General features: G+C 55.7%; 1 protein-coding gene across 15 annotated transcripts in view; it reads left to right on the forward strand.

Moving 5' to 3' along the window:
- MYT1L (myelin transcription factor 1 like) overlaps positions 1-7,224 on the forward strand; it is a 397,051-nt gene extending 389,827 nt beyond the window's left edge. For 10 of the 15 annotated variants that reach the window (XM_073217264.1, XM_073217328.1, XM_073217275.1 and 7 more), the window contains 3 exons: positions 3,980-4,123; positions 4,427-4,561; positions 5,160-7,224. In XM_073217264.1, the coding sequence (XP_073073365.1) occupies positions 3,980-4,123; positions 4,427-4,561; positions 5,160-5,186 (306 nt within the window). In that variant the 3' untranslated portion in view covers positions 5,187-7,224. Of the gene's footprint in view, positions 1-3,979; positions 4,124-4,426 lie in introns of all 15 variants that reach the window. The other 5 variants (XM_073217324.1, XM_073217333.1, XM_073217339.1 and 2 more) reach the window with 2 other exon arrangements.
- Positions 7,225-21,447: the final 14,223 nt, after the last annotated feature.

Consider the following 21,447-nt stretch of genomic DNA (forward strand, 5'->3'; position numbering starts at 1 on the left):
CAGGAGCGGCTAGAGCAGGGATGGGCCGGGAAGTGGCGTCCTTCCCTCCCATCACCATCCCCCCATCCTCTCCTCGTCTCTGAGTTCCCTGCCGAGATGATTTCAGTGGCTCCTTTGCCAGACAGAGTGGCGGTGGGCGTTTGTCTGTCTGTCTGTGCATGTGTTCTGAAGGAAGCACCATTGCGATGGGCCATCTCAGAGCGTCACCTGCTCCTGCAGGGATGAGCTGCCTGAGGACCCTGGGCCCTGATATCACTTAATCTGCTCATCCAGTAGAGCTGACAGCCACCCTGCTGGGTCCCTGGGCACAGATGCCCAGGCCCATGGGCTGGGGACAGGGAGGGGGCCTTTACTGAGCACCATGAGGTGCCCCATGGAGGGGATGGTCCCCAGATGCCCTCTGTGCTCACCGCAGTGCACAAGGTAGGTCACCACCCCCGCATTACACATGCCAGCTAAGCCGAGGCCAGTGGCCCTGCTCTGTGTCCCAGGTGCCCACTGGCAGTCTGAGAGCTGCCGGGTCCCCAGGCCTGGCCTGGGCTCCGGGGCAGAAGCCCACTGCATTGTCCCCGGGTAAGGCAAGGTGGCTCTGTCTCAGGGAAAACCGGCGCTCCACCCCCACTCATCCCTGTGGACCTGTCCCCCTCCACAGCAGTCAGGGGGGTGGGAGTGCTCAGGAGAGGCTAAGAGGGGTCCTGGGCTTGCCCACAGCCTTAGGAGGCCAGGCAGAGGTGGCAGCTCTGCTTTGCCACCTGCCGCCCCCCGCCCATTGGCACACGGCTTCTCCTGGTGCCATGTACTCAGGGGCTCACCCAACAGAATATCAGAAAGGGCCCCCCAGGCGCAGGTGTCTAGGGAGGAGGGCTAAGGGGTGGGCACTCTCCACCCAGCCACTTCTGCTCTGATGCCAGCCTATTCCCGCAGGCTCTGCTGAGCTTTTGGGGGCACCACACTTGCCTGGCCAAAGGCCCGCCTGGAAAGGGTTGGGCTTTCCTTTAAGGCATTTGTCCCAACTGGTGCCCCTTCTCAGCTACTGGCTTGGCTGAGGCCCAGAGGAGGCGTTGGCGCCACATGAACACCCACGGGGCCTCCACTCAGCAGTGACTCGCTGACTGGGTCTGAGGCAGAGGCCTGCCTCAGGAGGGGAAGCCTGGGAACCCTAAGTAACTCCTGAGGGGCGTGGCTCATGGTGGGCCTGAGGGCCAGACAGCCCCCCTCTGCGGGTGCTCAGTCCTCAGCCTGCCGGGCCCCATCCAGCGGGACACACGCCAAACACAGGGGGCCCTCCTCCCCTCCCGGCAGCAGAAACCCGCTCTCCAGGCCGTTCCGGGTGCCACGAGCCGCCCACCGGCTGCCCCACGGCATCCATGATGCAGCTGCTCCCCTGTCCCCACTCAGGGGTGCCGGTGACACGGAGCTCCCTCACCTGAGCCTCGCTTGGGGCTTGAGACACTTGGAGCAGAAATACAGGAGCAGGGTGCCCTGCGCAGCCCGGCGGCCGTCCATGCCCTCCTGGCTGCGTGGTGCCCGATGTGCCTGCTCCCAGTGGCATCTGGCTACATCCAAAGCGAAGTTGATCTTGAGGGTCACTGAGCGCTCTCGGTGACCTGGCTGATGAGAGGGTCGTGCCCCGTGGGCCAGGGCAGCCCCTCCCACCTGGAAGGCAAGCCCGGCATCTTCACCGTGATGGGAAGTGATGGGCTGAGCAGGGCCCAAGCTCGGCAGCTCTTGGGGCTGGAGGTGAGCTCAGGTTGGTGAGCTTGGGCAGCACAGGCCTGGCAAGACCAGGCTGGGCCTCGCTGGTGTCTGAGGACCAAGGAGTAGTGGCCCACCTGGCCCTCCAGGGCCACACTGGCCTGCTACTCACGTGCCCCGTGGGGGCCTCCCCCGACTCTGGCCAGGGCGCGCTGTCTGGGAAAACACCCAAGGTCACAAGCCTGCGGCTGACTCTCCCCCCTCACATCCTGGCTCCCACCAGGGCACTAGGGAGGGGTCCCCATCACGTGCACTGGTCCTGTCTGACCAGAGTGAAGGCCTAGCTCTCCCCAGGCCACACAAGACCCCCAGAAATGTCCCGGTTGAACAGCTGGTGAGCTGGTCAGGGACAAATGTTGACTGCCCACTGTTCCGCAGAATGAGGAGCCAGCTCCTGGCCTGCGGCCCTGCCAGGGTCTGGGGTCCCCACTTGGCGAGGCCCAGGTGGGCTCTGGACACCAGTGGCCTCACTCTTGTGTCTGTGCCCTCAGGGTCTGTTCTGGGCAGAGAGAGACCTGCCACATCAAACCCCGTGAGTGGCCGTCCTGACCCAAGCCTCTCGTTGTGACACTGAGGAGGTCAGGGTCCTCCCCGGTCCGTCCAGAGCAGCAGGGTGCAGTGGCCTCTCCTTTTCAAAGGGTCAGAGCAGTGTGAAGAATTTCATATACTTTTAATATCCAGTCGGCGATTTCCCGACTACATTCGTTTCTCTCACGAATTTTGTTCACAGACACCTGCCCGGGAGGGCTCCTCCCCCTGCCTGGACAGCGCGTGTTGTCCCTCCAGTATTTAGACAGAGGATGTACTGTTAGCCCAGGGGAGCCTTACTCCTCCTCCCCAAGTGAGACCACGGGGCATGGCCCAGGGCCTCCCGGGTGGGCCGGCCTTGTCCTTAGGAGCAACCCCCTCAGAGCTGCCCTGGACCTCCTGCAGGCTCGGTGCTCCGGAGCACTGGGTGCCCATGGGTGCCCCGGGGTGGATGGGAGGGAGGCCTGGGTCCTCCTGACCCACAGCCCCACAACAAAGCACACGTCGGCCCCCCTAGAGCAGGGATGCACCGTCCCCGTTAGCTTTCCGGCAGCGCCATGCACTCTCATGCCGAGGCACTCGCCAGGTTTATGGTTTGGACCCCTTGAGTGGATCGGATGCCCATGAACAAGTGGGTTCTTGCTGCGAAGGCTGCACCCCTCCCGTGAGATGCACCTGAGGCAAGGACTTCTTCCCTGTTTTCTGGATGAGAGCCCAGAGTGTGCTGCCCAGTCTGGCAGAGAGAAGTCCACAGCCCCCAACTCCTGGTCTGTGGTGCCCTTGAGAAAGCCCGGGGCCAGCCCGTAGGACCCAGCAAGAGACCCTGAGTGAGATGCGGGGCATTCAGGCTGCAAACTGGCAGCCTGGGACCTGGGGCAGAGGGGCTACGATGCCCGGGAGCCAAGTCTGGGGACAGTGGGGTCTCCCACGCCCCCAGGGGCCTGCCGCACGCTCGTTTCCCACGCCTGGACCACAGCTGCCCAGGCTGCCGTGCTTCCTGCGACCCGTGCTGGCTGGGGCGACCCCCCCCCACCATGTGTGAATCGGGCTGAGGGGAAGGGATGCCTGTCAGGCCACAGTGGGACCCGCGAGGCGCCACGCCACAGCCCCTGGCCACGGCGGCCCCGGGGTTCTCCCAGGAACAGGAAACGGAGGAAGAACGGCCAGGGAGCCACAGAAGAACCTGGTCCGCCCCGGGACACAGTGACACCGCCTCCTGCGGGTGAAGACAGTGTCTGCCCGGCACGAGCCCAGGAGATGTGGGAGCCCGGTCGGGCCGTCCCGCAGGGCCACACGGGGTGTCCCCCAGTGCCTCACAAGTAGTGGGATTTTAGGACTTGGCTGTGGCAGAATTAGACTCAGGCTGTAAAAGAAGGGCTAAGGGCACTTCAGCAAAATGCTACCCCCAGTACATGGGCAGTACCCCCAGGACAGCAGGGAGACCCTCAGTCAAGGGAAACGGCCCGCCCGTGGTCGTCTGCCCGCCGACCAGCTGCTCTTTTAAACACACTGCCTGACGGCCGGCCCGGCCCAGGATCTCACGTCACACCACTCCCTGCTCCCAAAAGCATAAAATCCCAACCCTTAAAGTGACAAATTCTTAACGTTGCCTGCTTTCCGGTTAGGCGGACGCCTCCTGGGCGTGGATGGGCCGCGCCGCCCGCCTCCTATCACATGTTGCCCGTCTGCGTTGCAGATCACCACCATGGAGAGCAACCTGAGGACCATCGAGGAGGAGAACAAGGTGATCGAGCAGCAGAACGAGTCCCTCCTGCACGAGCTGGCCAGCCTGAGCCAGTCCCTCATCCACAGCCTCGCCAACATCCAGCTGCCGCACATGGTAAGTGGGTGAGTGCGGGAGGCCGGCGGCGGCCCTCCGCCGCGCACCCTCCGCTGCGTGTCGTCCTCTAGCGCGACCGTCGTGGTCCTCCTCTCTCGGATGGTAGTGGCTACCGCCCAAACCGTAGCGCTGACCGCTAGAAGCGCTGGCGGGGCCGGCCAGCGTGTCCCCTAACGTTAAGTATGCTCTGAGTCGGCCCCTTGATAAAGACGTGGCCCTGTGCGATGATGCGCTTTGATGCTGATGTGAATATCCTATAAGAAAATTAAAGCTGTGTATGAACTACTATTTAATATCTCGTAGGATCCAATCAATGAACAAAATTTTGATGCATACGTGACTACTTTGACGGACATGTATACAAATCAAGATCGTTATCAGAGCCCAGAAAATAAAGCCCTACTGGAAAATATAAAGCAAGCTGTGAGAGGAATTCAGGTCTGAACAGCTGCTGTAGTGATGGGATCTGCTTAAAAAAGGGTGCCTCTTACTCTTTGCTGCTGTGACTTACCAGAAAGTGTTATATATTCATTTCTGTTTGAAACAGTGTTATGCTTACAAGACTTCATGATGATTTTATGTCTTGCTTTAAAGATAGTACCTGCAGAGTAGTTTTTGAATACATTCACATTTTGTACGTTTTCATATAAGCTGACATAGTGTGATATGCCATGTAATGTTTATAGCTGCTGCCGTATGCACATTTGGGGGTATATATATTTCTGAAGAGGTAAGCCGATCGAAATAAATAGAGTGTACATTCTTTTTAATGCTTTAGTGATTAAATGTTTTAGTATTTTGAACTGAAATGGACAAAAATTTTAAAAAAAAAAAAAGCTTTGAATGATCACTGGGTGGCCCTGCAGCCACTTTTTAGACATCATCATTTTGCCTCATGTTGGAGGATTTTATGGAATTTAAGAAATACATTTTGTGTGCATATTGTTTCATAGCAAGAATTGGTTGCAAAAAAAAATGCTTTATTTTTGAACAATGCTCGGAAATATTATGTGATTTTTTTGTCTGTTTGTTTTAGGAGGATGGTGTATGGTGGGGGCAATAAATGAGGTTTTTTGCATTCCAAGGAAATGGCATATGGATTAACTGTAAGAAATGAGATAAGTGATTTATTGTAAGACAACATCAAGCCATGGAAACTTGGCAGAAGATTCAAAGCAGCTTAAACAGCACTTTTAAATTAACTCCTGAGCATTACATGGTATGACTATGGGAGCATCAGTTGAGACAGGGGCTTGTGAAGGTGGACGACGTGGAGATTTCCTTTTCCATTTCAGCAAACTTTGGAACAACCTTCTCTTATCTCCCCAAGAGTTTCACATCCCTCTGGACTGTTATTGCAGTGTGGTTTATCTAACAGATTCTGTGGTTTTAATTTAAGTGCAAAGATAATTTAAGAGTATTTATTTCCCCCTTCCACTTCTAAACATTACTGTCATGTTGTCGTTACTCTTACATCTCGGGGGTGACAGCAGATGGTACGAGGGTCTTCGAGTTACTGGACTGAGTCTTCTGCTGAACTGGGGGAGGCCGCTGAGCCGCATCGCTCCCCGCCCCCACCCCAGCCTCGGCCTGAATAAGCATTCGGTCCTGTTCAGAGCATCTCAGAACGTGTCACGCCTTCCCTGGAGACCAGCTGACCACAGGGCATTTGCATCCCCTCGTTGTTTGATTTGTCGTGACCTATTCTGAGAATGGATGCAATCAGATTTTAGGAGTAATTACTTATACTTCAGCACTTTTTGCTTTACTCTAGATCATATTAGACTTGTTTATACCTTGGAGATTTGATCGTTTCACTCCAACGACTGCACTAATGTATGCATAAGACCACTTTGACCACTGCGTTCTCCCCTCCCGCGTGGTCCCTAGGATGACGTGTTGTGTTTTCTGATGTTGACTTGATTTACATGTGACGGCATCTCTTCCTTCCATGTCTTGATGTTATGCAGGAAGTACAGAAGTACTTTAAAATTTTGTTATGAAAAAAAAAAAAGATGGGTTTTGTAAAAATAAAAATAATATTTTTAGCAGAACAGGACTTACAGGGTCATTGTCCCCACAACGTGCCAGTCGACTATTTGCACTACCTTGTCCTATATATCCGCACGGAGGTGTGCAATTCCTGGTGTCAGCCGCCTTGGACGCTGACCCTGGAGGAGAGAGGCCCTCACGGCTGACCCGATGATGTCGCTGTGGGAGACTACAGGGGCCCCACAGCAAATATTCTGATACAATACTCAACCTCGGTATATATATGTATAAAGATATGTATATCCCAGTGGCACTTTATACTGCTCACTGTACAAAAGCTTACAGTTTTCCACGAGGACTTTAATACCTAGCTGGAGAAAGACGATGTCATCACAGGGGCTCTGCCGCACCTTCTCCGGAGAGCGCCCTCTTTCTGTCGTGCGTTGAGCTGTAGCGGCCGTGCTCAGAATTGCCTTTTGAGAGCTGCAGCAAGGTGCTTCCCGTCACCTGATGCCATATATACTGTCCCGGGCCCCAGCTCCTCACAGGCCCCGTCGTTCACACTGGCATATGCATCTCCCCGCCGCGTCGTGTCTGCTGCTGCTTTACCGATATAGTGATGCTTTTAGTAGAGTAATAGTATCAGTTTTGTAATCACCTACGTACAGTGGGAAGGGGTTTTAAGCACAAATCTGCTGCTCATCTAACGTTGGTACATAATATCCGATCAAAAGTTATCTGTGACTATTATATAGGGATCACAAAAAGTGTCACATATTAGAATGCTGACCTTTCATATGGAATTATTGTGAGTCATCAGAGTTTATTTATTATAACTTATTGTTCATATTCATTTCTAAGTTAATTTAAGTAATCATTTATGAAGACAGAATTTTGTATGAATATTTGCTGTGCTCTCTGTGGAACTGGAGTTTGATTTATTTTTGTACGACACGGCATGGGTTTGTGGCCACTTTGATTTTGCTATAAATGTGTGGAATCACGAGTTGCAATGATACTTCATTTTTAAATTGTGGACTTTGTACAAACTCTGTCATGCTGGATGTTAACACATCTTACTCTAAATAAAAAAGGTGTTACCACATTTGTAGCGCGACGGATCTCTAGCCAGAGTCCGCCTCTTCGCTTGGGTCTGGAAGTGTGGCCGGGGCCCCGGCAGGGTTGCTGCGAGCGTTCACCCCGAAACCGGTCGTTCCTGTTCTGTCTGCAGAGGCTCCACGGACACAGGTGATGGGTCAGAGTGGTGTGAGCACATGAGGCAGCCTGCAGCCCCTCACGTGTTTGAAAAGTCTGCTGTTGCTCCTGTTGTCTCTCCTGGGAACATGTCGTGCCTAACGCAGGTCCCTCCCCGGAGCAGGGCCATCCTCACAGCTGCACAATTGCCACCCTGGACGATGTCATCACAGCTAATTGCACCCTTGGCCACGTGCCCTCCGTTGGGCCAGCAGTGCCCCTCATAGGTTTCCCTTGCCGGGTGGCATGAGAGGTCGCAGGCTGCTCTGAGTTGTCATGACCCTTGTCCCTTTTCTCTTTATTCTGAGCAGTTCTGTGGCCTCTCTCTGCCTCCCAGGGTGCAGACGGTGCGAGGTGTCCAGGGCAGCCGGTTTGCAGGACATCCCTGAGGTGGCTTAGCTGATGCCCAGTCCTGTAGGTCCATCTCAGAGAGAGACGTGCCCTCCCAACATCCAGAGATACAAGGTCACCTGGCTGGTATGTCATCACTCCTTTTATTCCCAAACTCTCAGCAAGGACAGCCCATAAAGTTTACATCACCTTCAAATATGATTCAATGCCTCCCCTTCATCTATGATAGTAAATGTCCCCCTTTAAAATTCCAAACAGCTCCACCTGTAGCCAACACGATCCCCCCAAATATAACACTTGAGAAAGAGCCCTGTGTCTTTGTCAAACCCAAAATGTATTCCCAGCGGCATCTTCAGCTGCTCCAAAGCCCACGTACACTTCCCGGGACATGCACATCGCGGTGCGGGCAGCCTCATCCCGGTGCGGGGGCCAGGGGCAGGAGCGTCCAGCCCAGGTGGCACAGGCCGTTCGTGTGGCACAAACTCAGTCAAGGGCGGCCTGCCCGCGACTGTGGTGGTGACTAAAGGGGATGCATCCGCTTGCTTACTGAGCCCATAGGAGCAAAGTGGCTGAGGATTGTTGTAAACATTTGAGAAAGGACTTTAGCAATCGTGTCAAAACTCATAAAATTCAAATTTTTGACCCAGTAATTAAAGAAGTCTATCCTAAAACACAAAAACAATTGTAAATGCACTGAAGTAAATAAAAAACAACCTGAAAGTCCTATTGTAGAGGAATGATTAAGCAATTGGTGATAAATGCACCTGATGGAATGACGTGGGGTCACTGAACACGGTGGTTATAAAGACGCGGGTCACGTGGGTAAGGAGCACAGAACAGCTATGAACCCAGAGGGAGCTGCAGGCCACGTGACCGGTTGTCGCCCCCATCAATAACCCACCTGCCTGGCAGGGTCCTGACCCGTAGGCGGCAGACAAGGCGGTGAGGGAAGGGGCCTGACACCAGGAGGCCAGCTGCTCGCCAGCACAGGAGGCGGCTGCCAGGAGGCCAGATGGGGAGGCAGGTGAGAATGGGGGCGCGGCTCTGGCTACGCCCGGCCGCTGAGCTCTGCGCCCTGTGGCAGCCAACGTGGACGGTGTGAAGGCGTATTTCTCATCCTGGACAGAGAGCTGAAGGAAAAAGCCAGAGTCTAGCAGGGATCCAGAGGCTTAGAGCAGCTCTCTGGAGAGGCCCTCGGCCAGCGGTCTGGTCCCAGTACGGAAAACAGAGACACAGCGCCCAAAGCGGGAAGACAGGCACACTTGGGGGGTGCAGCTGCCAGCCAGGCCCCGGGACTCCATGAGGCCCTGCATCTGGCCTGTCACCTGCTGCTCCCAGATGCCCCATCACGGGAAGATGCCCCTGCCCTGGCCCTGCTCAGGAACAGTTCTGCAGTGACACAGGCAGCCTGAGCTCTTGGCATGACCTGTGGGCTCCTTCAGCCGCCTGCACACAGGTCATCCAGGTGATTTCTGCTCAAGGAAGACTTGGGGCGGTTGGAGTCCCACCAGTGAGTGTGGTCCCACTTTCTCAGCTGCAGTCAAGGTCCACAGTGATACGGCATCTGAGTGCAGGAGAGCCCGGGGCCTCCAGCAATTTAAAATACATGTTAACGTGTTCATCACCACCCGCAAGCATTCCTGGTCACTGCACAGACTCCTAACGAATCACACGTCTGCCAGCGCCAACCTGAAGACCAAACCCACCGTAACAAATGCAGAGAGAGGAGAGTCCCCATGCGCCAGTGTGGCCTGGACAGCCACCTGCACACTGCCTGGCACTGGGCGAGCCCCCGGGCTGGGCCCAGGTCTGGCCTGTGCCATGCCGGATGCCAGAGGAGGCCAGACCTGCCTCCACAGGCAGGACCTGGCTCCGGTCTCCTCCCGCCCTTCCCTCCCACGTCTTCCCTCTCCTCTGCTCCATCTGCATGTTTTGTCTTCCTGTCCTACTGTGTCTATCCTTTAATTTACCAGAAAATCATTTTTTGGACAGGGCAAGATAAGAAACAGGACTGGCGTTGCAGGGCAGGAAATACTTCTCCTCTTTGCCTTGAGGTCTCCAGCCAGGGTAGCTGTGTCTGACCACCATGAAGATGGATGAGAAAGAGAAAAGCATACCCATTGCCTCAGTAAAAGTCTTCCACGGCATGGGAGCCTCTGAAGGCCTATCTAAGCTCATCAATGAAATGCCCCCCAAGAAGCTAATGAGCCTGGGTGTGCTGTTTGCTGATGAGAAGACAGTCAGGGGGACATGTGACAGGTGGAAAGGCGTGAGCTAGGGGCACTGACCTGGAGCGGCCCCGCGAGGTCTGCTGCCAGGACCCCAGTCCTCCCTGGATGGCCCACCCGAGACCACATGGCCTCTTCAGAGGGTCAGGGTCCCTGTTGCCTCCAGATCCCTCCAACTCCAAATGCCCAGTATGTCAAAGAGCCATCTTCTGGGGTGGCATGTTCTGAACCCCAACATTATGTGCCATCCCAGGTCCCTTGCCAAGTGAACCAGTAAACAAGCACAGGAGTGTGTGTGTCTGTGTGAGAATGTCTGGGGTGTGTGTGTGTATGTGTGCATGTGTGTGGCATGATAAACAAGGATGATTAATTAAACAGAAGAGCAAAGAGGGAAGAAGACAGGTGATTCCCAGAACAAGAATCACAACTCAGAGGCAGAAGAGAGAAACAATGTCAGGTGATCGTGTCTGTCCATGGCTTAGCAGATGCTGGAGAACTGTCCTCGGGGCTACGGCGTGATGCTGTCCTGCGGCTTGACGCAGCAGAGCTCCGGGCCAAAGCCAGGCCCGCTCCCTGGGCAGCGGTCAGCCCAGAACCTCACCCTCCTGGCCAGGCAACCTCTCCCCTGCTCTCCAGCCATCCCCAGCCCCCAAGACTGCTCCATGCCCACCTTCATTCTTGAAGGGAAAATGCTATGTCTTCAGACTTCTTTCCAGTATCCTGAAAGGAATACACGCCCTCAGCAGGGGAGTCAGATTGCTGAATGAACAAACTTCCTCAAAAATCGGTCCTGAGTGTGTCAGTTTTACTGGTTCACTTGGCAAGGGACCTGGGAAGGTGGAAGCAAGGGGCCCGAAAGTTCAGTTCACAGGGCTGTGACACATGGCACCTTCGTCAGGGGCCAGGACCCAGCACTGTGGTGATGACCTGGCCCCAGGTCTGGAGTCACTTGGCTCCTTAGCACAAGCGCCTACACAGTGTGCAGCCTAATAAAAACGATTATCAGTCATGGTTTTTGCTTGTCCCCAGGTTTGGAGCAAATGTTTCTTTCTCATATGTGAGGCGTGAACAGTAGGTATTAAACTGACTTTCTTCACTTAATATGTGGCCACAAAACACCCCCAAAGACCATGTGGGAGAGCAGGTGAGAGAAGTGACTTGATCTGCACCCTCCCCCAAGCTAGGCATCCGCAGGCTCAGCTGCATGAAGGGTCCCGCCTGGGCCATGCCACCCCAGAGGCCACTCCGTCAAGGCAAGAACACGTCCTGGGAAGCCTCCCACCCTAAGTAGAAGATTCCTGGAGAAGCCAGATGTGGGGGACCCTTGTGTTTCTCCTCTGTTCCCGCAGGGAGAAGATGTGTGCTCCCCACCCAGAAGGGACGCCCCAGACTGGACGTGATGCCCCCTCCCTCTCGCCCCAGGAATGATCGCATTACAGAGAGATGCAGATTAAATGGGTGCCTCTTAATCATCGGTATCAGACCTTCCAGAGAAGGAAAATGAGGGCAAGGGCGCAGCCGTCCTCAAGCTCCACATCCGTTAGGACTCAGCCCGGCAAAGGTCTTTAGCATGAATTTCAAGTACTTTAGAGCCAATTTAAGGCAGAGACTAATCAAGGGCTGAAGCCGTCCAGGTCTGGATGGCTGATGTAGAAGAGGAAAAAATAATTCTCCTGCCCTTCTGAGTTCTTGGCTGAGGCTCCATAACAAAAGGCAGGTTAACAAAGAAAAAGAAACCAAAATTTGCCAACAGGGAAAGCCCCAGGGCCACCCACAACTCACCAACAGGACGCCTGGAGTTCAGGCGGACAGCCCCCCTGCGTCGTCCAGAGGGGCTGTGGGGCTGCCACGGGTGGGGCTGGTGAGCGGGCAGGGCCGTCACATGTGCTCAGAGGGGCTGTCCCTTCGTCCTCTACACACTGGCAGCTGGAAGCAGGACGGGCGGACAATGCCTCCAGAAAGAGAGACAAGCAGAAGATGGGCACAGTCGTCAGGGTGGGCAGCCAGGCCTGGGGCAGCTGGCCCAAGTCGGGGCTGCACATCTGCCAGGCCTCAGAAGGCAGCTGCCTGTCTGGAGGTGGCTGTGGTGTGATGCTTAACCTTTCCTGTTAAATTGCCTGAAAAGGGTAAGGTAGAATTGTCTCTCTGAATGCCAGAGGCCTAGGGCAGCTGTGGTTGCTAAAAAAGGAATCCATCACCTTGATAAGAGTCATTAAAATGAAAATCAATAGAAATGAATACTGGTGACAGTATGTAGCTTTACATCATTTTAGAACAGATGTTCTCCTAAACAATGTGTAACTCGTGTTGTAACTGATATTTTTAGCATAAAATTAGAGATTCATTTCTAGGGGAGGATTTTGACTGAGAAATTATATATCTATATGGATTTAGGAAATTTGTTTAGATATTTAAAGTAATATTTATCATTTCCAATTTCTGATGGAGCAGTCCTACATTTTACCCTCTGTTAAATTCCAATGCATTAGAGTTTGCTTTTCTGGAAACATCCACTTCTGGGAAACAAGGGAATAGGAGAGATCACAGGAGCAGGGGTTCAAAGGTCATGGGAGGGCAGGCAGTTAGCGGTGGGGGTGCAGTGTGTCTGTGGGGCCTAGGCCTAGGCACCTGGGGACAGTCAGTGGGTCCGTGGTGGGAGCTGGGCCGTCGGAACTGAACATCCAGCTGGAACGCCGTCCCACAAAGGGACGTGGCTCTGCCGTGGATATTAATAAAAGGCATATAAATGCCGCCGGAGCCTCTCTCTCTCTCTCTCTCGTGATGCTCTTATCTGTTCCATTTTACTGACTGTTGAATACATAAAATCTTCCAGTTTTCCTACGTTATTTTTCCAATAGTCACTCAATTATATCAAGATAGTTCAGAAAACACTGTCCTTGGAATTGGACCCATCAGTGAGAGTGCTGGATGACGCTGCCACCAGCACGACCGTGGAGTCTGAGAAGTCAGGAGAGGGAGGCCACACCACCTGGTGAGTCTGTGCGGGCGGGGGGCCTGCCAGCATCGTCCCACGTTTGTCCGTGCTGGTGTGTGACATTGGCCATTGGAAGTCACCGTGGAAGGAGTGGTCTGTCCCCCCAGATCCCTACATTGAGCCCCTGCCCTGGAGTGTGATGGTGTGGGGAGGTGATCAAGCCGTAACGCTCTCTCCCCGACATAGGCGGCTACAGACAGCCCCCTGCCGCCCCCTGTGGTCCCGAAGCCGCTTTCTCCACCCGCAGGGTCAGCTGGCCCCTGACCCAGAGCTCCCCGCCTCCTGAACTGTGAGGAACGACTTTCTGTGGCTTAAGCTGCTGGGTCTGTGGGGTTCTGTTAGAGCGGCCCAAACTCACAGACAAAAATATTCATGTCAGAATTGAAAATGTGGACTTTCTCCTCCTTGTGGTGACTACCTGTTTCAGATTTTGGAGTCAGGGGAGATTTCGTGCAGTGTGTCTATGAGGAAGGCACCCAGACCTCTGGAAAGACCGCAGGCTCTTCACAGTAACGCACAATCTTCCCTTTAATTTGATTGCACGGCACCCAAGCTCCTGACGTGCAGACGCCCAGGCGGCAAAGCTGCGGAGCTGACCGGGGCTAAGTGGGGCGTGGGTGGGGACATGTGTTTCCCCCATCTGACAGAAGTCTGTTCCTGATCACAGAGGCATCGCGGGCGGAAGGTGCTGGCTCAGCCGCGGCTCCCCGGACAGACAGTGGACAGCAAGTGGACAGCCCCTGGCGGCCACTCCCACCCAGCCTCCTGGGCGCTGGCCTTTCCGGCCTGCTCAGGTAACGCCCCCATCATGCCCTCCCGGCCCCCTCCACCCCGAGAGGCACAGGCAGGGTGCACCGCAGACCTGAGAGCCAGCCTCTGCCCACCCCCCCACCACTCCCCCTCCTTCGGCTCCGCGAACCGTAGCTTTGTGAATTCCATGCTGTCATCCCAGATTTGGGCCGGAATCCAGGGAAGTGTTGGTTCACATGTATTCTTAGATGCCTCAGGCTTCCTGGGTGCAGAGTGTGAACGGTCAGCCCAGGGTCACAGCCCTGAACTCTCTCATTCCTGCAGAGTGAAGGGAGAGCGCTGGAAAGCCGCCTTTCCATCTGGTTTTGAGGCTTGCTCTGTCTCATTCTCTGAAACATGAGATGGCTCCATCTTTTCGCCCACCTGGGCTGCCTTCACCTCTGATCTTCGGCCCTCTGCTGATGGGTGGCCTCTGCTCCTCAACCTCCATGCACCCCCACCCTGGGACAGAACCTTGCTGTCAGCCCTAGTGAGGTTTCCCCAAAGCCTGGCCACCTGTAGGATGAGCTAGCCTTTGGGACCTGCCAGTAAGAGGTGCAGAGCATTGTGGGCAGTGGGAGGGTACGCACCCCTGGGCCCCTGCGGCGGCAGCCCTATTGCTTTTGAGGAAACACCGAGAGTGAGGACCACAGCCTGGGCCTTGTTCATAACTTCGGTCGGCACAGCAGGATATCGCAGCTTAAGGGGCCCGAGGCCCGGACCCCAGCTGTCGGGCTAATCTGTCAGTGCGTTTACTCATGGACTCCTCCTGGTGGCTGTGGGAGACCAGGACAGGCCGTCCCACGTATGCCACTCAGGCTTAAGGATTATTTTGAACCGAGTATTTGAGAAACAGTAGATACAGGAGCAGTGCTAAGACACAGCGGGGTGTGTCTTCACTCCCGGTGAGGGAGCTTCACACTGACAAGGGGCATCTCCATCACGAAGGGTGTCTCCCTCTCTGGCTTGGCTCTGAGTCACCAGAGATGCTGGTCGGGGGCCCTGACGAATCTGAGTGAGGCCTGCCCCCACTTACCAGGTCTGGACCCCTTCCCAACTGGCCTCCCCCACGCCCATCTTTCTTTGACTTTTCAGAAGATGCTATGAAAGCCTGAATTCTCAGCCATGTCTTGGAGGGTCACTGGTCACCCAGGCATCTCGTGCTCAGAGGTGACGTGTGCCTGACGCGTGTCAGCGGACCCCGTCCCCCTTGCTTGTCTGTCTGTCACTGTTCGGCCCCCGCTGAGAGTGCTGGAGAGCAGAGGGGACATCAGTGTTCCCTCCGCTGTGGGAGGAGCAGGTGGGATCCTGGAATCCTGGAGCCATTGGGGTCAGTGGAGAGCAGCAAGGTATTTAAGGAGAGGCCAGAGAAACTGATGTCGGTCTTTGCAGCAGACAATGGCCCTGCGACAAGTGGATCCTTGGACTGAGCCCCATCAAGATTTTATCAAACAGTAAGGCATGAAAGCCACTGGCTGGGGGGCCGTCACCCAGACCTTTTCAGATGCACTGCCCTGGCCCCACCTCCAGGCGCTCCAGGCCAACGGCTGCCTACCACCAGGGCTCTCCATCCCACTTGTCATTCCTTCTGGAACATTCCTCAGGTGACTGAGCAGGGATGGGTGCAGCACATTCCACTGAAAGAAGAGAGTCCCACCCAGTCTGAGGCCAATGCGAGATCTGCCTAGTGTGAATGGGATGGCCGAGGGCAGTGTCTGCGGGGCCTCGGGGTGCAGCCCCCACCAGGCGCCACGGGCTCCCGCATGAGGGCAAAGACATGGTACAGACAGGCTGCATGAAGCAGGGGCAGCCCTTCCCATTTCCCTATCTCAGAAATTCTCTGTCCTTGTCAAACATATGCAAAACCCTTTGTTGACTACAATCAGCCTCTCTTGCCTGGGACGCAGCAGTTTCCTCAGGACCCTGAGCATCTCCAAGCAATGTGACCCCCAAGGGCTGGGCAGTTTCCTAGGCAGAGGTGGGCCTCCCTCGTCACTGACTGCAAATCACAGTGGGCCGTACCCACTTCACTACGTGAAGGCTGAGGCTTCCCATCTTCGCCGTCTCTCAGCAGCCCTCCCACGATGCCATGGAGTCCTGACTGTGCTGTGGGACAAAGTCCATCCCTCCACCCTCCCTGCTTCAGGGCTGGACCTGGCAGATAAGCTGATAACAGAAGAAAAGGAGCACATTTGTTAATTCCCAATATTACATGCACAGGGCATCATGGGAAAAAATGAATGCTCCCCAAAGTGGGGAGATGTGGGAGCTTATGTACTGTCTTCACAGGAGCGGGGAGAGGAGGCAGGCCCCCACCTCCCAGGGAGATGACTGGCCCGGACAGAGATGAGGCAGAGTCTGTAACAATGGGTGCGGGGCCAACTTCTAGCAGACCTGTGACAGGCGTCAGCCCTCCTGGTTGGGGGGACTCCCATGGACCCTTCTGCGGGACCTGTCTTCAGGCAGATGGAGGGGAGCAGAGCCTGCCACCCCTATGCATGCCTTTCTGGCGTGCAGGTCAGTCTGAGCTAATGCCAACAAGGTGCAGCCGACCCTGATCACAGCCGGCTCGCCCAGTTCTGGGGCTGCACGCCACACGGCACTGCCTGCCGGCAGGGATGGACTGTGGAGTGTGTGAATCAACAGAACTCCCCCAAGCGAAAGGCTGTCCCTGCACCTGGTGCATCCCAGTGAGCAGTGGCAAGGCGCTCCAGGGAGAAGTGATGGGAAGGAAGATTCTATAGGAAAGGGGTGGTGCAGGCAGTTCCTGGCAACAGAAAAGAAGGAATTGTTTCAGGCCAGGTGCCCTTGGGGAAGGCAGGGGTCTTATCATGCCAATGACCTCATCCTTCGGAGATGGAGAGGGCTCATGGGACACGACCTCATTGGTGCTGACCAGAAGGCTCCTGAGGGCCTGTTAAAAGATCACATTTCCGGACTAGGCTGAACTGCAATTAAGTCTTGGTTTGGGGGGCCAAGGGCACCGTTTGGGCTTTTTTTAAACAGGCACCATGCTTTGCCTATGTCCAGAGGGTGGACAGAGATTTTGTGGGAACAGAGAAGCCCACTAAGGATTCGCCTATGTGGGACCAGGGCCCTGCAGAGGCCACATGAGGAATTGCTCAGGGCCACACCCCAGCCTCAGCCAGGCAGCACTGAAGTCAGCCCTGATTCAAGTAAACGGTGGGTAAAACCCCCACATGCTGGGACAAACGCACACCGCTATTTTACATTTAGCCTAAGGCAGTTGCAAGTGGGTATATGTAGTCATCGGCTTCAGTTTTGAAACTGAAATGTAAAAAAAGAGGCTTCAGATGGTCTAAGGTAAAGCCCTGGTCTGAGCTTCAAGATAAACCAATTGCAGGAGAGGATGACATATGGGGCCATGACTAAATGTTGGGAGATAATTTATCTAAAACAAAGGCTTGAACTTTGGAAAGGCTGATCCTTAACCCATTTATCTACAAAGCTACCTCGCAGTTCCTGACTGAAAGCGGTACCGTGGGCTTATGGCTGTTTATCTGTTCCTGGCGTGGGGATTCCAGACAGTCCTTAAAAGAGGGAGAGAGGCCAAGCATGTACCTACTACTTACCTAGAAACACAAAAACAGAACACAGTGTGTCTGCCCGTGTGGCTCTATCTAATGAATGGCACATGCCTTCGTACATCATCAGATCCCGGCCACAGACCCAGAGGTCAGCACAGAACACCCGTAAACCTTGTGCAATCTTAGGTTCCTGAATGACCTCCCCAGTGAGGCACGGCTATCATGGTGCTGCATTCTTTTTCCAAGGCTGCCAGAACACCACGCCACAAGGAGGGCAGCTTAAGGCCACAGAAATCCATCTCTCACCGTCTGGAGGCCGGGGGTCTGAGGCAAGGTGCCGGCAGGGCCCCACCCCACCCCTCAGGAGGGCCCTTCCTGCCCTGCTGGCACCTGGTGGCCCCAGGGGCTCCCCGGCTGGAGGCAGCAGGGCTCCGAGCACACAGCCGTCTCCCCTCTGCGTCTGAGTCTGCATCTTCACGTGGCAGCCTCCTTCCTGCGCGTCTCCTCCCCTCCTGAGGACCCTGTCCTAGCGGGTCAGGGAGCACCCCACTGACCTCACGTTAAGGCGACCACATGCAGACCCTACTCCCAGGTCCCGGGCTTAGGACTCCAGCTTGGATTTCTGGGGAACACGCTTCACCAGGATGTGGGGTGGTCAACCCTGACGTGCACACATGTGGTCATCCTGCAGGCAGAGTTTAGGGGCCTGGATTTACCAATCCTGCAGCTTATCAAGCCGGAAACTGGCTTGTGATGTTGAAGGAATGCCTAATAAATGAAAGGATCTAGAATGAGGTGAACAAAGACTGACCTTTGAAAAGAAGAATCCTAGGCTGAGCCGACACGCCCAGGCCCACTGGGTGGGGAAGGAGCAGCTACCGTAGGCCTGTGCTTGTGAAGCCAGTCCTTGGGGGCCTCATGGTCTGCGCCTGGGACCCTCCTAGGAACATTTATGCCTCTGGTCAGCACTGCCCTGGCCTGGGACCCAAAACCCATGCCCCAGGTACAGTGTGGCCTGCTCTGCCCAGGCTGACCCTTCTCCCAGGAGGATAGAGGTCATGATCCAGGAGCTTGCTGACCAGAGTCCCTGGCCCCTCTCTGCCCTTCCCAAGGATGCTGAGCCTGCCTCCAGCTTGGGCATGTGTTATTAGCTCTGGGTGTGTGTCGGGTGGCAGCGGTGTGAGGAAGCCTGGGTGATGGCCCTGTGGGGAGCATCTCTCTGAAAGCTGGTGGACAGAGACAGCCCTGTTTTGGCCCCCTCAGTGTGCTGTCTGGCAGCCAAAGTGAGGGGCAGACTCCTCAAAGGTAGCCCCAGGTCCTCCCACAGTGGTTGGGGGTCCCCAAGACCACGTTATGGTTGGTGATTGACTGGAAGGACTCGCAGAACTCAGAAGAGCTGTTACACTCACAGTCAAGTTTGTGCAGTGAAGGGACAGATCAAAATCGGCTGCAGGGAGGTGGCATCCAGGAAAGCTGGCAGGGCACCCAGCTCGGCCCAGGACTGGACGAGGAGGCTGCTGGAACCCCCAGCGCCATGCCAGGCCTGCCCTCCCAGCAGCCTGAGGGGGGGCTGCGCACTCTCTGCAGCACACACCACACCTTCCAGGCTGTGCATGAGTTCCCGTGGCCTCTGTGACAAGGCACCCCACGCTGTGCCTTCACACCATAGAACGTGGCTCTCTCAGCCAGAGGACAGGCGCTCGGGGCGGGGGACAGGGCCCTGTCCCCTCTGCAGCCTCAGGCCAAGAGGCATCCTGCCCTTTCCAGCTCCTGGGGCAGCTGGTGGCTGTGGGGTTCGTTGGTTTGTGGACAAGTCCCTCAATCTCCGCACCTGTTGTCACAAGGCCATTCGGAGTCTCTGTTCACACCATCTCCCTCTTTTTATGAGGTCACTGGTAATATTTGGTCAACGTCCAACCCTGCTCCTAGGTAATTACATCGTAATGATCCTGCTTCCAAATCGGGTCCTGTTCTCGGTGCTGAGGTTCGGACTTCAACCTGTCTCTTTGGTAGTTCAACCCATAGCAGAGCACCAGGACCCTGACCCCACGGGAGAGCCTTTCCAGGGAACCCCACACATCACTGAGGATCCCCAGGTACATCTGCAAGCATCTGTTTGACCGGCACTCACCAATTCAATATGGCTAATGCTCAGGTTACAGGAATAGTTTTAACTAAACCATTTTTGAGGCCCACAATAACTGGTTTGGGAAAAGAAATTCCCCACTACTCTGAGATCTTGGTTCTCTAACCAGAGAATAAAAGTATGGAAATCCTGAACGTGATTTGCTCTGTGAGTAATAAAGTCAGAGCTTTAGAGGCCAAGGAGGGAGCTACATTCTGGCAAAGGTTACTTCCCACTTAATAGCTTTGTTTCCGCAGTTTTTCATCCAGTATTTCTCAAAATACAGTCTTCAATCCACACAGCTCCAAAGAGAAAATTATCAGAAAGGAAAATCACGCAAGGCGACACCGCTGGGTTAAGAAACAGACACCCCATCACACTCACCCCCGGCTGCAGGGGTCTCTGGGCGTGTCTGCCCGTTGTGTTTCCCGAATGTGAGGGCCACAGTCCGGCCCCCAGGCCCCCTGCGCCCCGTGTGAGCCTGCACCTTGCCCTGGCTGGGGATGCAGGGCCAGTGGGATGGCATCCCACACACACTGTGACCCGCCAGAGGGAAGTGCGTGAGTGGGTGCCCCCAGCAGCACGTGTGGCCTCGCAGTGTGGAGTGTGGCTTGGGTATGAAATCTTGAAGTGTCCATATGATGAACGAAGACTTCTGTGGGCCACAGGCTGCCAGTGGCTAATCAGCGGCTAAACAGGACTCACAGGTCGGAGTTCAGAGCTGGGAAGCTGAAGTCACTTTGCGCAGACACCTAGCTGCCCTTTTCCACAAACCGCGAGTGGGTCTCCGAGGTGAGAAGAAGGCTTAGTCCCCAGCTAAGTCCAGAACGGAATGGGTGAGCCTGCCCAGGACCCGCAGGGCCGTTTCTAGGCCTTGGTCAGTCCTGGGGCTCCGGGCTCCTGAATGAAGATTCTGAGGTCCTGAGTGGTCGGTTTGTCCACAGTCAGGAGGCGGCACTGCCAGAGTGGGCTCAGAAGCGTCTCTGTCTGTCCCGGACTCTGCCCGCCCCACCAGAGCGGGCTCTCTCTGAGACCTCAGACAACCGCTCAGCCCCGGGGCCGCCCGAGGCCAGACCCAGTGGATGCCTGCCTCTGACCCGTCAGGCCGGCCGGGCTGGCCCAGGCCTGGCCTGAAGAGGTGTCAGACGACCGGGGAGGGCCACCCCAGGCCTCCCCCAACCCCAGCCCCTGCCGGCAGCCAGGGGTTTTAACTCCAGGCTGGCACCAAGCCTCTGAGGCCAGAGCTGAGACACAATCTGCGACACTACCACAGGGACGGGGAGTGCCTTTGGAAGTGCATGAAGTTTATAAAGGAGGGTCCTGGAAATCTCTCATGAAACCAACTCGCTAGCTCCAGAGTCGGGGATGGAAAACCCGAGCACAGCCGGCTCGGTGGCTCTGCGGGGCCGCGGCCGACATCCTTCAGCTGTTAGGTCGATGCCGAGACGTCACGGGACGCGCGTGTGCAAAGGCTCCTGGAAGAGCAGGGAGCGTCCATCAAGGGCCGGCGTGACGCAGGCCCCGGCTGCACACCGTCCAAGCCCACGCTGCTGTCCCCAGAGTGACTGGCTGGTGACAGAGGGCCTCTGGGGCCTCGGGACAGGCCCGCACTCTGGTTTCACCCACTGCCCAACACATGCTCAGCATGGACGGCACAGGCTGGTGCATCTGCAGAAAGGGCAGGTGGGCACTCGCCCGCACCCCAGAGGCTCCAGGGGCCCAGACCCGCTCCCAGGGGCTTCCCCGCCTCACGGAGATGACTGATCCTTGAGGACGCTCGGACTTCCCCAGGTCTCTCGCGGCCTCAGTGTACCTATGCCCCCCGTGCTGCCCACGAGGCTGATGCCTCCTCCCAGGAGGAAGTCAGCAGTCACCTCCCACAGCTTAGCCACAGCGGTCTGGCAGAGGTTTGGGGAGTGTCAGAAGCACTGCATCTTTTGGGGTGAGTATGAATATCTTGGATGGAGTCTGTTTATTAAATCTCCAAACCACAAAACAAGAAGAATGAAAATATCTGCTCGACGGGTTCCTAGGCGAAAGGC

Source organism: Manis javanica, chromosome 1 (genome assembly GCF_040802235.1).
Source record: "Manis javanica isolate MJ-LG chromosome 1, MJ_LKY, whole genome shotgun sequence".
In the NCBI taxonomy this organism is placed as follows: domain Eukaryota; kingdom Metazoa; phylum Chordata; class Mammalia; order Pholidota; family Manidae; genus Manis; species Manis javanica.